The sequence below is a fragment of the Embiotoca jacksoni genome, unplaced genomic scaffold (assembly GCF_022577435.1).
Source record: "Embiotoca jacksoni isolate LCO1_2020_lvr unplaced genomic scaffold, fEmbJac1.0.p SCAF_9, whole genome shotgun sequence".
Classification (NCBI taxonomy): domain Eukaryota; kingdom Metazoa; phylum Chordata; class Actinopteri; family Embiotocidae; genus Embiotoca; species Embiotoca jacksoni.
The window spans coordinates 10,388,018-10,404,178 of NW_027185447.1; the positions used below are offsets into that span (position 1 = coordinate 10,388,018).

A 16,161-nucleotide genomic window follows, 5' to 3' on the forward strand; every position below is an offset into this window, starting at 1 on the left:
TTTCGTCGGTGCGATGATCTTTCCATCGGATCTCGTTTTGTCAGGCTGGTTTCTTGCCCGTCACCGGGCGAACCGGTTTCGTTTTGGGCACGTAACCGGAATCCGGTTTGTGAATTGTGACTTGTTAACATTTGGTAAATAACGTTATGCTGTTAGCAAAGGTGACGTTAGCTTTTTTTTTTTTTTTTTTAGCTGTGTAGCTTTAACTTTAACCTGCCAGCATCAAGTCTCTTGAGTTGACGACGGGCAAACATATAGTTAGGTTATGTACTGTTTTATACTTGATTATTAAAACGTTAGAGAAATGTTTACGGCCAGTAAACGGGGCCTAACCTAATTTAATTAACTTTGTGTCGTATGTTGCTCGCTAGCCACCAGCTAATGCTTTGCCTTGGTCTGCTTTGTGATGATGAGACTTAAAGATAACCGAAGCAAATGTAGTGATTTAGTTATCACCGTCTAACCACTGGTTGTGCCAACTCTTGCATTAGCTACTGCTTTTTTTTATTTTTCTTGGGGAAGATACGGATATCAAATCCATTTGCATTTGCATTGATTGCTATTTACAAATCTTAAATTGTAAACTGTTTGTGTGTATTTTGTTATCTGTACTTAAAGTACATCATGTGCAGTTTTTTATGTCGTTGTGCTAGACTGTTATGAACTGGGTGTCATCCAAAGCATTTATGGCTTCACCTGCAACATTTTTGTACACCATCTGTATCTCATAACTGCATGTACACTGAAAAAGGGGAAGAATAAGTTTGTGTTGTGGCTTTTGTGGACCATCTTTCCTAGTCTGATTTATGCTCTATGTCTTTGCAGGTAACGTGACTGGAACATGCTGTTAAGCGGGATTTGCCAAAAAAAATTCTGTAAGTACATCTCATTCTTCAATCTTTGGAGTAGTCCAGTATCCTTAATTCTATATCTGCAGGACTCATTGGCTTAAAGTATTTGGATGTTTAAGTGCAATATTTGGTTTATTTGCACATTTGAGTGGTTAAGTGGTTCTGCGTCAAAGCACACTGAAATTCAGAAGCACATTGTTTCTTGATGTACATGATCATGTTTCAACAGGAACAGCAAATAGAGATTATCGACAATGAAGGTCGACAGAAGCAAGTTAAAGAAAACTCCTACGGAAGCTGTGAGTATGCATTATGCCTGATGTGTGGTTTTCCTTGTGTCTAGCTTCACTAGTGCCTATGTATGGAAGAAAATATTAATATACTGTCATGTGTCATGATATTAGGTTTTGTGATATTGTGTTGGTTTATAAAAACTTTTTTTTTTTTACTTGCAACGATTTGTGACAGATTTATGCGTGTGCTGTAATCTATCTTCTGAGACAGGAAATAGTGAATAATAAGAGAGTAAATAAAAGATTTGTAATTAGATTTTAGAATCTAAGTGTATTGTCTTGCTTACAGTATTAGTAGTATATTGAATTGTAACCCCTGTGATGTAACACATGTCGTATCCACAGATTCTCACCAATGCACAGACCCACTAGTGCCTAATATTCCTACAGCCAGGATATCCAGTTTACTATGACCAAATGTGGTAGGAGCTTATAGTCAGGACGCAGCCCTATTATTTTAAACAATGGGACAGCTTAGTAAAAGATGTTGCTTACTTTGATGTATTGCCTGAGGTTGCTTGTCACCTAAAGGTGCATAACTAGTTGACTATAGCTGCTTCTTTTACCACTTCTCCCTTACAAAATAATTAGCTGACTCAAAGGGCACAAAAAACAAGGAGAAGCCATCCAGTCGCTAACTTTGGTGGTAATGATTAGGCTGTACTCCCTTTTGGTGATTCACAATAAAAGTAATAGCAGGGGTGAGCAGCAGCGGCATGACAGATTTACTCTACATAGCAGTAAAAATGCAAGTACACCTGTGAGATTATATTGATGGAGAGAAGATCACAAACCTATAAGGCTGTTAAGACACCATTATGCTTCATCAGAGCTTCGTGTGGGATAGTCAACAGTGTTTTGTCATTTTAGTGCAGTGACGCATATCACTTTACAGCAGAGATTGTGATAATTTGGCCTGGCTCATAAGCAAGGTGAAGGTATTGCAGGTCATTGTCTTTACCCCCCTACTGTGATTTCATAGAAAATGCAGATTTGAGGATGTTGGTATGTCATAGTGTCACTACAAAGTGCTAAACTGTTATTTTTATAAAGATGCAAAGGAAGTCCATTAATTCTGTTCAACCAAACATTTTCTCATTCCTCTGAACCGACAGCCTGCTGACTGCAGGATACTTATAGAGAAGCTCAAGGCATGCAGTGATGAGCAACTACTGGTTGAACTGCAGCACATCAAGACCTGGAATATTGGCAAGGTAAGTCCCAAAGAACACGTTGAGGGAGAGTCACCTCCTTCATCCTTTTTTACCACGTATACTCATACTCATACTTATGACAGAATTCCTGCTGGCGAAGGATCTTGTGTAATATCATGGACATCAGAGGTGTATTGCAGGAATTTGACATTTCCTGGGCTGCGTCTACACTGAACTGTCGAATTTTTAAAAAGTGATTTCATAAAAACAACTTTTGTACACTAATATTTCCATATCGTGTTCATAAAAACATATGCCCACTGTGAAACACTCAAACTAAGAAAAACAGCTACATTTCTTACTCTTTTTAGTTGGCATCTAGCATCCGATAAGGAGTGAGACAGATGTAGCCAAGCTCACCAAATATGGATTGTTGGTCTCCTGACAAAGTCAATGTAAATACAGATTCTGAAATAGTGATTTAATTGCAATTTATCAATACTACATGTAAATTAGTAGTCTTTATCAATATACTGTGCTGCAAAGTGTCTTTTAATATAGTATTGTATAGTATATAATAAAATGCAATGTTTCACAAATTCAAATAAACATAGATTAATGTCAACAGCTGTGCTGTGTGATTGGCTAAATTGACATTTAAAAATAGGATCACAGGAAAGGATGCAAGCAACACAAAATCCCCAGTTTTGGAAAAGATGTGTTTGCAGCTGAAAAAACTGTAGATAAAGGGTTGAAAGGTGGATTTTCTTTAAAATGAACTGGATTAACGCAGATGTAGTCTTGGACTTGTTTTCCAACAGGATGCCTTTATTGTTCTATAAACATTTACTATTCCCATATTTTTGTGAGCTTTTTGAATTGGCATAAAGTGCCTCTGCTCCACCAGTAGGGATAAAACGGGCAGCTGACAAGAAAAGGTATACAGTGAGTACAGAGAGGAGGAAACCGAATGTTGATACTACCCTGAATATGATTTATTTGTTTTCTGCTGATGCATGTCTCCTATCTATAAAACTGAACAATCATTTAACTGTCGCCTTTTTATGCCACGTATTGTTGTCATGGCAAACGCATTCTAAAATCCTTCTTTTCAGAAGGCACTACACGCATGTTTTTGAGTAAAATGTAAATGCCTTGGATACTTAACCTTTGATTGATCAGTGATGGTGAATCTATTTCTTCAACAGTGTGAGCTCTACCATTGGGTAGATCTGCTGGACCGCTTTGATGGCATTCTGTGTGATGCAGGCCAGACAGTGGAGACCATGTCATGGCTGCTGGTCTGCGACCGTCCAGACAACGGACAGCTCAAAGCCCTGCTTTTGGCAGTGCTCAACTTCACAGCCTTGCTCATTGAGTATAGCTTCTCTCGGCACCTCTACAGTTCCATAGAGGTAGGTTTGACTCTTTTGCACTCTCAACCACTACTCTGCTTTTCTAGATTTGTGGCAATGTCACGGAGGAAAGTAAAACAACTTAAACCCTCTTTTATCTCCCACCCTCACCCCATTTACAGCACTTAACCACCTTGCTAGCGTCATGTGACATGCAGGTGGTCCTGTCTGTGCTGAATCTACTTTATGTGTTCAGCAAGCGCTCCAACTACATCACAAGATTGGGATCTGACAAAAGGACACCTCTTCTGGCACGTCTGCAACATCTGGCTGAGGTCTCGTGAATGCTATTGTTTTCCCATCGCCATGATTCCAGCTCTCCTTCAAGAGAAAGAACTGTATTGTTTAGTCTCTTTGTTCCCTTCTGCAGAGCTGGGGTGGGAAGGAGAATGGTTTTGGTCTGGCTGAGTGCTGCAGGGATCTGCCTATGACGGTAAGAATTTTACAGGGTGATGTTTAGTAATGGTCAACAGACTACTGCTATTGAACTATAAGTTTTACGTTTTTGAATAAAGGCTGTCAAATGAGATTAATTAACCATTATTTATAAACTATCTTCTGTACTGCCCCCTGTTGGTTGCTGAGCAGAAGTATCCTCCCAGTGCCACCACACTGCACTTTGAGTTTTACGCTGAACCAGGCCCTGAAGTCAAAGTAGAGAGGAAGGTAAAGGCCACGACATTAATTTATGCAATCATAATGTAATAATACAAAAAAAAGAAGACATTTTTGGAATTTGTTGATGGCTCAGCTTCTTCCTGATTCTTTCCAAAATCTAATTTCCCCAGCAGACGAGTAGTAACACACTACACTATATTCACATCGAGCAGCTTGACAAGGTACAGTGAGATTAGAATTGTGTCATTAACAGCTTAGTTATAATAACTGGGGTTTTTGACCTCACACATGGTGTTCTGTGTCTCTTAGATTTCAGAGAGCCCATCTGAGATCATGGAATCTCTGACAGTGATGTACAACATCCCTAAAGACAAGCAAACCCTACTGTTCACACACATTCGACTGGCCCATGGTTTCTCAAATCACAAGAAGAGGTTGCAGGCTGTGCAGGCCCGACTGCATGCTATCTCTATATTGGGTGGGTGGAACTCTTCTTCCTAAGAACGTGGCATAGTTTTGCACAAAGTTTCAGCTGCTGACTTTTTCTGTTTCTTTGCAGTGTATTCAAATGCACTCCAAGAGTCAGCAAACAGTATTCTGTATAATGGCTTGATAGAGGAGCTGGTGGATGTCTTACAGATTACAGACAAACAGCTTGTGGTAAGAAAGGGTTGTTTTTTTTCTGCTTTTTGGCTATGCCATTATACTACCAATCATTTGGTGTTTGTAAAATATGAATAGATATATGTTTGGGGCTTCGTTATATGAAGATTATTTTCAGATTATGTGTACTCATTCCAGTCCAGTCTCATTGCAGCAGTATAATCAAGTCCCTTTTCATTGTCTGTTTTCTGAAACTCTGTACTGGATTTTGTTCTTCAGGATATCAAGGCAGCGTCTTTGCGCACTTTAACTTCGATTGTCCACCTGGAGAGGACGCCCAAGCTTTCCAACATCATCGACTGCACTGGCACTGCCTCCTACCACGGCTTCTTGCCTGTGTTGGTGCGCAACTGTATACAAGCAATGATCGGTGAGAATGTGGTCAAAACTTAGTGTAAAAGTGTAGTGAGTGATGTGCAGGAAAATGGGACAATGACAGTTTGAAAGCTTCTTTGTTAACTTTTCATTTTTATTTCCTAGATCCTCTGATGGAACCTTACCCACATCAGTTTGCCACTGCACTCTTCTCATTCCTCTATCACTTGGCTAGCTATGACGCTGGAGGGGAAGCCCTTGTCTCCTGTGGCATGATGGAAGCCCTCCTGAAGGTACATCTGGACCCTTACCAATATGTCTTTATCAATCATAGTTTTCATTTTAAGAAAAGTATTCATTTATATCTAATTCTACTTTTGAAGGTGATCAAGTTCTTGGGTGATGAGCAGGACCAGATCACCTTTGTGACACGAGCAGTGCGAGTTGTGGACCTCATTACCAACCTTGACATGGCTGCCTTTCAGTCTCACAGCGGCCTTTCCATTTTCATCTGCAGGCTAGAGGTTGGTTATGCACTCCATTTCTCAATTCCTGACACAGCAGTTTGCAGCTATAGTCACTGAAGCTTCTGCATTAACTCATTCGTCTCTCAATCACTTTCTATAGCATGAGGTGGACCTGTCGAGGAAAGAGTGCCCTTTTGTCATCAAGCCAAAGATCCAGAGGCCTAGTGCAAATGTGGAGTCTGAGGACATGGACACAGACATGGAAAGTAAGTTAAAACATGGAATATTCTCATCTTCAAAAATGTATATACCAAGCACTTTATTAGGAACACTTTCATACCAGCTTATTCATGCAATATTCCAAGCAGCTAACCATGTAGCAATGCAGTGCAGAAAACCATGCAGATACATTTTCTTCAGAAAAGTGGAAAAGATTGATCTCACTGACTTTTACCGTGGCATAATTTGTGCCATGCAAGCTGTTTTGAATGTTTATGAAACCGCTGTACTCCTGAGATTTTCATGCACAACTGTCTCTAGACTTTAGTCAGAATGGCGTGTAAAACACAAAACAACCATCAGTTCTGCAGATGGAAACTGCTTGTTAATGAGAGATGTCAGAGGAGAAAAGCCAGATTGAGACCAGCTGAATTAAAGGCGCGCTAACTTGGATAACCACTTTATACTGTGCAACCGTTATGGTCAGTGGGTTCCATCCAGAAACTGAGCTACCGAGAGCAAACAGGGAATATTGATGCCTTTTGCTCAAATTGCCCACCGATGCCAACACAATCATTCTGCTGCAATGAATGTCAACGCGGGTAGTTTTATACGATGCTATTGCTGATGCCAACAGAGAAAGCCCATCTGTGCGTTACTACAGTGGTGTGAAAAAGTGTTTGCTCCCTTCCTGATTTCTTATTTTTTTTGCATGTCTGTCACACTTAAATGTTTCAGATCATCAAACAAATTTAAATATTAGTCAAAGATAACACAAATAAACACAAAATGCAGTTTTTAAATGAAGGTTTTTATTATTAAGGGAGAAAAAAAAAATCCAAACCCACATGGCCCTGTGTGAAAAAGTGTTTTCCCCCTCCTGTTAAAACATAACTTAACTGTGGTTTATCACACCTGAGTTCAATTTCTCTAGCCACACCCAGGCCTGATTACTGACACACCTGTTCTCAATCAAGAAATCACTTAAATAGGACCTGCCTGACAAAGTGAAGTCGACCAAAAGATCCTCAAAAGCTAGACATCATGCCGAGATCCAAAGAAATTCAGGAACAAATGAGAAAGAAAGTAATTGAGATCTATCAGTCTAGAAAAGGTTCTAAAGCCATTTCTAAAGCTTTGGGACTCCAGCGAACCACAGTGAGAGCCATTATCCACAAATGGAGAAAACATGGAACAGTGGTGAACCTTCCCAGGAGCGGCCGGCTGACCAAAATTACCTCAAGAGCGCAGCGACGACTCATCCGAGAGGTCACAAAAGACCCCACGACAACATCCAAAGAACTGCAGGCCTCACTTGCCTCAGTTAAATTCAGTGTTCATGACTCCACCATAAGAAAGAGACTGGGCAAAAATGGCCTGCATGGCAGAGTTCCAAGACCAAAACCACCGCTGAGCAAAAAGAACATTAAGGCTCGTCTCATTTTTGCCAGAAAACATCTTGATGATCCCCGAGACTTTTGGGAAAATCCTCTGTGGACTGACGAGACAAAAGTTGAACTTTTTGGAAGGTGTGTGTCCCGTTACATCTGGCGTAAAAGTAACACCGCATTTCAGAAAAAGAACATCATACCAACAGTAAAATAAGGTGGTGGTAGTGTGACGGTCTGGGGCTGTTTTGCTGCTTCAGGACCTGGAAGACTTGCTGTGATAAATGGAACCATGAATTCTAATGTCTACCAAAAAAAAATATTGAAGGAGAATGTCCGGCCATTTGTTGTGACCTCAAGCTGAAGCCAACTTGGGTTCTGCAGCGGGACAATGACCCAAAACACACCAGCAAGTCCACCTCTGAATGGCTGAAGAAAAACAAAATGAAGACTTTTGAGTGGCCTAGTCAAAGTCCTGACCTGAATCCTATTGAGATGCTGTGGCATGACCTTAAAAAGGCGGTTGGTGCTGGAAAACCCTCCAATGTGGCTGAATTACAACAACTCTGCAAAGATGAGTCGGCCAAAATTCCTCCACAGCTGTAAAAGACTCATTGCAAGTTATCGCCAATGCTTGATTGCAGTTGTTGCTGCTAAGGGTGGCCCAACCAGTTATTGGGTTTAGGGGCCAAACACTTTTTCACACAGGGCCATGTGGGTTTGGATTGTTTTTCTCCCTTAATAATAAAAACCTTCGTTTAAAAACTGCATTTTGTGTTTACTTGTGTTATCTTTGACTAATATTTAAATTTGTTTGATGATCTGAAACATTTAAGTGTGACAAACATGCAAAAAAAATAAGAAATCAGGAAAGGGACACGCTTTTTCACACCACTGTATTTGTGAAAGTTTGCATGCAAGGTATCGTGGCACATGTAGGCAGTGCTGATATCTGAAAAACTCAACTATAATTTTCTCATATAGTATAGAGCAACACTGAGGAATTAATTGCCTCAGCTTTACCAATACTGAGTGATCAAATAAAATGTGGGGAATTTTACCTTTGCGTTTTAGGCTATTCGTCTTTGTTGCTGAGTTATAAAGACTCCACTGGCTGTTGTGTTGATTTGACCAACCTTTTTGATTCTCAGTGTCAGAAGTTGCAATGGAAAGCAGCCCTGGACCATCAACATCTTCTGGTTCCAGACCAGAGGGAGACCACCGAGCACAGAGCAGCACTGCTAACACACCTCGTGCAGGTACACACACTTACAACACGCACACACACGCACACACACTCTCACTAAAACCAAAACTAAAAAAATCACCTACTCTGTACTCTGACATCACTATGACACCCCGTCTCTCCAGGTATGCAGTGTATCCCCCAGCGGGCAGCTCTGTTAAAGTCAATGCTAAATTTCTTGAAGAAAGCCATCCAGGACCCTGCCTTCTCTGATGGCATCCGCCACGGTGAGTCATTGGCATAATGTCGCTTGTTATTTAGATGAACTCAATATCCAAGGCCTTTTACTGATCTTGTTTATGTTGAACAGATTCAGAAAATTCTTCCCTCAACTTCCCCTATCTGTTGTTAACGTGTGTATTGTGCATTCTTTTTTCTTTTTTTTTCTCTAGTAATGGATGGGTCCTTGCCTACCTCACTCAAGCACATAATCAGTAATGCAGAATATTACGGCCCTTCACTGTTCCTCTTAGGTGAGTTCACAGCAATGCTTCAGAAAAGTCTCTCGCATTACAGTGCTAAGTGCTCTCATTTGAGATTTTAATTTCAACATTAATGTTGTTTTGTAATAATTTGATCAGTGCTTTGGACTCTGATTTCTTTTTTTTTCCTCCCCTCTGCTCTCGTCTCGTTTTGTCTTTTGGGGTTGCAGCGACAGAGGTGGTGACGGTGTTTGTGTTCCAGGAGCCATCCCTGCTCTCTTCCCTGCAGGATAATGGTCTCACTGATGTCATGCTGCATGCCCTTCTCATCAAAGACGTGAGTTCAATAATATCAGTCTCATTTTCTTTTATTGTCTCAGCCCAAGTACAGACATTGTTAGTGTTCCAGATGTCTCTCTGTACAGTCATTAGATGACCTTAGTGCTGCCCTGCGGATTCAGACCATATATTCTTCGAATTGATCACACTAAATAATCCAGTCCCCTCCAGTTAAATTAAAATATATTTTGAAAACAGGAGCATGCGTTTAAATGACCAACCACCGAGTTGTGGTCAAATGGCTGATCTAGCTGAGGTTCCGGCATCCTGTGTAAACAACTTGACGGATTCTAGTGTTGATGAGCATTGTGTTAAAAAAAAAACAAACAGGTGGATAATGGGTCTTTGATCCAAGAAAGGATAATTGTTACTCCCTTTTCTAGGTTCCTGCTACCCGTGAGGTGTTGGGTTCTTTACCCAATGTGTTCAGTGCCCTCTGCCTGAATGCGAGAGGCCTGCACTCGTTCGTTCAGTGCCAGCCCTTTGAGCGCCTCTTCAAAGTGCTTTTGTCCCCGGACTATCTGCCTGCTATGCGACGGCGCCGTAGCTCAGACCCTTTGGGTGAGTTGGTGTTTTTGTGCTGTGTCATTCAGATGTTCCCCTCTGAGAAATACTTGTATGGATGACATGCTCTTGTGTTTGACTTCAGGTGACACTGCATCCAACTTGGGCAGTGCTGTGGACGAGCTCATGAGGCACCAGCCCACTTTGAAGACAGATGCTACTACTGCCATTATTAAGGTAGAATTTTATTTCCAAGCTTTCTTTCAAGTGTCACCCAAAATATTTGGAAGAATAATTAAGGCTAAAGTGTTTTTACAGTTGCTGGAGGAGATCTGCAACTTGGGTCGCGCTCCTGAATACATCTGTCAGAAACCATCTATCCAGAAAGCTGATAGCACTGTAGCGGTACCACCAGCACGCTCCAGCCACGCTGCTGAAGAAGCTTCAAGTGAGGATGAAGAGGAAGAGGAGGCCCTCCACACATTCAGCCAGCAGCAGGGGGAACCAGAGAGCAACAGACAGTCAGTGCCACTTGAACTGTATGACGCTGAGTTCATAACACAATAGAACAGAACAACAACTCTTTATAGACTTTAATTTTTCTTTTTTAAGTCAATTGACAAAATTTTAAATGTTTTAGTTGGTAGTTGACATTCTCATGATTTGTGGATTCTTGCAGGGTGGTAGGCACTGAAGAACGGATACCCATTCCTCTAATGGATTACATTCTGAACGTGGTAAGTGTTGATTCTTTGACAGTGTCCCTACTAATTTGGTTATGTTGTGAAATATTTCAAGCTAAAAAGCCACGTTCACCTCTTCTCTGTTATTAATTTGCAATGCCCGTTTTCCAGATGAAGTTTGTTGAATCCATACTGAGCAACAACACCACAGACGACCACTGTCAGGAGTTTGTCAACCAGAAGGGACTGCTACCTCTGGTCTCTATTCTGGGCTTGCCCAACTTGCCCATAGACTTCCCCACCTCAGCTGCCTGCCAAGCTGTGGCTGGTGTCTGCAAGTCTATACTGGTGAGCACAATCACAAAGATCGCTGTTAGAAATTCTTCCTTGCGATTTATTTTTTGGGAATGGTACACATCAATGTGACTATGATGTTGAACTGCCTATTTATCTAAAAGAATGTTTCCCCATAGACTCTTTCACATGAACCTAAGGTACTCCAGGAGGGCCTGTGCCAACTGGACAGTATTCTGACCTCTCTGGAGCCACTTCATCGACCAATTGAGGTTCCTGGTGGGTCTGTGCTTCTCAGAGAACTGGCTAATGCGGGCCACGTCACCGACGCCACGTTGTCCGCCCGTGCTACACCACTGCTACATGCTCTTACTGCAGCACATGCCTACATCCTCATGTTTGTCCATACCTGCAGAGTGGGACAGGTAAATATGGATGCATTTTCTTGATAAACAAAACTATCATGCTTTGACTCTATTTTAATAACCTCAAATTATTTATTTCGGAGAAGTCGATCTCTGTACATATTATTGTGTAATGTCTCGAAACAATTGGCTACATCAGTAATATGCCAAGATGTGCATTGCCTTGGTGCAGCACTGTCCTAGTTTGGTTGAGTTCTGCTTTTTTTGTTTCAATATAATATTATGAACTAATTATTATATAATTCACTTCATATCACTGCAAAGATAATGAATTAAGAAAACCTGTTTACAAGGCTAGAGAATTGCCAATCTTTGTATCTGTATGTTTATGTACGTTTACATATGGGGGTTTACAGAGTTTTTCAAAAACGATCAGCAGCTCTTAATGTTTCTGTTCACTTTCTAAACAGAGTGAGATCAGGGCTATCTCTGTCAACCAGTGGGGCTCCCAGCTGGGCCTGAGTGTTCTCAACAAGCTCAGTCAGCTCTATTGCTCTCTGGTATGGGAGAGCACCGTGCTGCTGTCCCTTTGCACCCCTAACAGGTAAGTCTCATCCTTAATTCCCTTTATTTTAACTCTGCACTCAACTGTATCCCTCTTTAACAACTCTCGGCCATGCCCAACAGCCTGCCTCAAGGATGTGAGTTTGGCCAGGCTGACATGCAGAAACTGGTGCCCAAAGAGGAGAAGCCATCTGGCAGTACTGCAGCAACCGCAGCCTCTGGCTCAAGGAGAACTGGTAATATAACCTTTCAACTTTGTTCACTTAAAGCTCCCATGTCCCTGGAACACTCTCCAACATTCAGGCTTGTTTACCTGTATCCAGCAGAGTCTGAGGCAGTGTCTGTGGAGTCATCGGCTGGTGGTCTGTTGGAAGGCATGGGTCTAGATGGGGACACCTTGGCTCCCATGGAGACGGACGAACCCTCTGCAACAGATCCTAAGGCCAAGTCCAAACTTACCCCAGCAATGGCCACCCGCATCAAACAAATTAAACCCCTACTATCTGGTGAGATCATTTCTATGACACAAACATCAGGTTTTTCTGTTAAAATATTAACAGACACTTTTTTGAAAACAAAATGGGTTAAAACCTTTTTAACACCTCCTTTTCTCTTCAGCTTCATCTCGATTAGGTAGGGCTCTGGCTGAGCTCTTTGGCCTGTTAGTGAAGCTGTGCGTGGGCTCTCCAGTCCGCCAACGCCGCTCCCACCATGCCACAAGCACAGGCACTACCCCCACGCCTGCAGCCCGGGCCACTGCTTCTGCCCTCACCAAGCTTCTCACCAAGGGTCTAAGTTGGCAGCCCCCACCCTACACACCTACCCCTCGCTTTAGGTAAGAACAGACTACTGCTACCACTGCCACTTGTTAATATGTAATGGGCACACGGATTGACTTTGACCTTTTTTTCCTGGCAGGCTGACTTTCTTCATCTGCTCAGTGGGCTTCACATCTCCCATGCTGTTTGATGAAAGAAAGTACCCCTACCACCTCATGCTGCAGAAGTTCTTTTGCTCTGGGGGACATGATGCCTTATTTGAGTAAGTCCTACATATTCTGTGACATAAGATCCACAAGAGTTATTTAATCTTAAAGGTTTGCTTGGTCATATTGGGGACAGACAAAATGGCCAAAAATATTGACAACGTAGTTTTTCATGTTGATCAATAAATAATTGATCAATTGATGATTATCACCTAATACATTTAATGCCATTAATGAGGCAGGACATGCTTTCAGTATGTTTTTTTTAGACGTCAAATGTACACGCAATGTTATTTGCTGAGTAACGGTGAGTATAAACATAACTTGTTTGCTTGCAAAATAACGTCATCTTTGATTGCGTAGATCAAGTAAAAGTTTGTTTCATTTATTTTGGACTCAATAACCTTGGGTATTAATGCACAACTGTCAACTAAGCAATACAAGTTCTTTTTAAATTCAATAAAAGAACATCATGTTGGGACATTTTCACGAGTACTGGCTTTCATTTACTTGATTAGAATGAAAAATAAATAAATTACAAAATGTGCCTTGTAAATTTGAAACCTGTTCCAGTCACAGAAAATACTCCGTAATGACTGAAAAGACAGACACGAACATTAGAAGCTGGCTAGTGAACTTGGGTGCTCATGCTAGCAGTTTGGGAAGGCAGACTTTAGCTCCCTGTAGCCCTGGTTGGATGGTAATCCAATGCTACATTTTGAAAAGTCGCAAAAGGTTTGTTGTGTTTCCTGTCGTCGTGGGCACAGGTTGTCTTGGATAGCTGATAATTTCCTATTTATTATGCATTTATTATTACTCATCAGTTCATCTTCAATAATAATCTTTAATAAGGGATTAAAAAAAATTGCTATCGACATCATTTTGTTGCCGAGCACTAAGAATAATAATGTAATTTCTATGTTTTGACAGGAATTTTATTGGTTGTGATTCTTTTGTTCAGGACATTTAACTGGGCCCTGTCGATGGGTGGGAAGGTGCCGGTGTCTGAAGGCCTGGAGCATACTGATCTACCAGATGGGACAGGAGAGTTCCTGGATGCCTGGTTAATGCTGGTGGAGAAGATGGTTAATCCAAGCACTGTGCTGGACTCACCCCACTCTTTGCCGGCTAAAATGCCTGGGGTCACACCAACCATGCCCCAGTTCAGTGCGCTTCGGTTCCTCATAGTCACCCAGAAGGTCAGTACTCACCAGAGATGCAAATAGCAGTTTTCCATGAGTGATATGAAGACACGTTAACAATCAATAGTCTATTAATCATTCAAAATGAATGAAATACAGTGGACTAGTATGTACAGTTTAAAAAAAAAAATTGTATAACCACTGACACTAAGTTTTCTGCCATATCAAAATGTGTTAGGAATTTAAAGAACTGACAGCAAACACCAAGTTACACAAAATGATGACATTTTAAAATTGCAGGGCTCTCGAACACATCCCAGGATACACAAATACTCTCGCACCAACTGTATCAGTCCAGAAATTCTTTTAATAATTACAGATATAATGTATTCACACTCAAAGCAGGAGAGGGCAGATGACAGTTAATCACTTAGATATGTGTGGATGTGTAATTACACTCTTGCTTGTCCTGAACATTAGAACTTCAGCAATCCACTCTGCTGTCTGACACTTATTGAAGATGCTAGGTTTGCATTAGCTTTGCATCGCTAGCTAAACCGGAATGCCTCCAGAGAGTAGGTCAAAAGATTTTCTCAACCTAATGATGCTGTGTTCATCGATAGGACTGCCTCGGTTAGCTGAGCAAAAACACCCATGACTCCATCTCATTAAACGGCAAATGGCTCCAGTTAGTGGTGCAACCAGATATTACAGTAATACAATACATTTTCTAAGTTCTACTACACACCCCTCATATGTTGTATATTTTGAATTGGTTAACCTATTGTTGGCAAATAATCAGTAACATCTCCCTTATCTATAGACTTCAATCAGTTTGCTGCTGCCTTTATGCAGAAATTGCAAATTTGGGTTTTCAGCATGGGAAGTCAGTCTAACATGATACGTGGCATTTATGTGGTTAAACTGAGAACACAGATGAAATGAGCAAACACAGATACTCTAACATGTCTTTCTAAAATTGTTGCTCTGTTGCATTTCTGTCGTTTAATACCATGTTGAGAAACAAGAAAAAGTTTGGGCAACAAACTTCCATGAACTCTTGAATGTACGTTGGTGTTTTATTACTATAACACCGTCTTTCCTCTTTCAAGGCTGCATTCACCTGCATCCGCAGTCTGTGGAATAGGAAGCCGCTGAAGGTGTACGGCGGCAGGATGGCTGAATCCATGCTGGCCATCCTCTGCCACATTCTCAGAGGGGAGCCGGTTATCCAGGAGCGCCTGGCTAAGGAGAGAGAAGGGACGGTGCGACCGGATGAAGAGGGAGCCTCCACTGGTTCTTTGGGACCCAGCGTGGCCCCAGGAGCATCTTCAACAGTTGGAGAAGCACCAGCAGTGACTGGAACAACTCCTGGAGGGCCAGCAGGAGGATCAACTGAGGAGTCTACAAATTCTACCCCACGCCGCGAGCCCCAGGTCAACCAGGCTCAGCTCACACAAGTATGTGCGAGAGCTGTCTTGACACACTGGCTTTTTTTTTCTGAGAATTTTTGATACGAGTTCTGTCTTTGAATCAGTTAGATATCTTATAGCATATGCTATAGCATGCTATAGTATAGATATGGTACTGTTTTTACAGTTAGTCTTGATACTGGTCTTTCATCTTGGGGTTAACAGTTGAGGGACATGGTGTATGTTTTGTTTTGTTTTTTGAAAATCGGCCACTATTTTGTTGTAGTTTGACAGCTTTTTCTGCTGACTAGCTGTGATGTGTCCCTACAGCCTTGTCAGTATTTTCAGCTTACTATGCCACTACTGCAGGCAGTTTTGACAGCTTGATTGTGGTCTAGGTGGCCATGTAAGCAAGAAACCAAAACAGAGGTGCTGTATTTACCAACCTTCCACCTCCATATTCTGCATGCACTGAATCCTTGGCCACCGTTTGTTTTATAACAGGGAAGATGCAGAGGGAGAGAGAGGCACGCACAGGTCCGCCAGCAGCATCTGCAGCAGGTATTAAGAGCCGTCATAGAGAGAGGGAGAAATTGAGAGGAGGTGAAGAGAGGTAGGGAATAAGGGTAGGGCCAGGAGAGGGAGCACTGATTGAACAAGGATGGTGAGAGAGGAATTTGGACCAGGTTGTTGGATTATTCAGACCTTTTGAGGCAGAATATAATGAGTGTTTTTAAAGGAAAGGTTTTTTTTTTTTTTTTTAATTGGGTGTGTCAGAGTGATAAGGGAGGCCGTGTGCAGAAGCCCCTCAGTCATGATTTC

The 16,161-nt window shown here is 41.6% G+C and overlaps 1 protein-coding gene across 1 annotated transcript in view; it reads left to right on the forward strand.

Annotated features, from left to right (window-relative positions):
• Positions 1-16,161, forward strand: part of huwe1 (HECT, UBA and WWE domain containing E3 ubiquitin protein ligase 1) — a 42,857-nt gene that overhangs the window by 4,394 nt on the left and 22,302 nt on the right. Inside the window, exons 3-33 of the mRNA XM_069140935.1 lie at positions 826-875; positions 1,081-1,150; positions 2,260-2,358; positions 3,507-3,713; positions 3,836-3,988; positions 4,084-4,146; positions 4,302-4,379; positions 4,505-4,552; positions 4,641-4,809; positions 4,891-4,991; positions 5,214-5,364; positions 5,475-5,602; positions 5,693-5,833; positions 5,937-6,042; positions 8,535-8,642; positions 8,755-8,856; positions 9,022-9,102; positions 9,282-9,388; positions 9,774-9,951; positions 10,040-10,131; positions 10,213-10,415; positions 10,574-10,631; positions 10,749-10,925; positions 11,051-11,296; positions 11,707-11,840; positions 11,924-12,036; positions 12,124-12,306; positions 12,419-12,635; positions 12,719-12,841; positions 13,747-13,984; positions 15,040-15,387. Of these exons, the coding sequence (XP_068997036.1) occupies positions 1,106-1,150; positions 2,260-2,358; positions 3,507-3,713; positions 3,836-3,988; positions 4,084-4,146; positions 4,302-4,379; positions 4,505-4,552; positions 4,641-4,809; positions 4,891-4,991; positions 5,214-5,364; positions 5,475-5,602; positions 5,693-5,833; positions 5,937-6,042; positions 8,535-8,642; positions 8,755-8,856; positions 9,022-9,102; positions 9,282-9,388; positions 9,774-9,951; positions 10,040-10,131; positions 10,213-10,415; positions 10,574-10,631; positions 10,749-10,925; positions 11,051-11,296; positions 11,707-11,840; positions 11,924-12,036; positions 12,124-12,306; positions 12,419-12,635; positions 12,719-12,841; positions 13,747-13,984; positions 15,040-15,387 (4,197 nt within the window). The 5' untranslated portion in view covers positions 826-875; positions 1,081-1,105. The remainder of the gene's footprint in view (positions 1-825; positions 876-1,080; positions 1,151-2,259; positions 2,359-3,506; positions 3,714-3,835; positions 3,989-4,083; positions 4,147-4,301; positions 4,380-4,504; positions 4,553-4,640; positions 4,810-4,890; positions 4,992-5,213; positions 5,365-5,474; positions 5,603-5,692; positions 5,834-5,936; positions 6,043-8,534; positions 8,643-8,754; positions 8,857-9,021; positions 9,103-9,281; positions 9,389-9,773; positions 9,952-10,039; positions 10,132-10,212; positions 10,416-10,573; positions 10,632-10,748; positions 10,926-11,050; positions 11,297-11,706; positions 11,841-11,923; positions 12,037-12,123; positions 12,307-12,418; positions 12,636-12,718; positions 12,842-13,746; positions 13,985-15,039; positions 15,388-16,161) is intronic.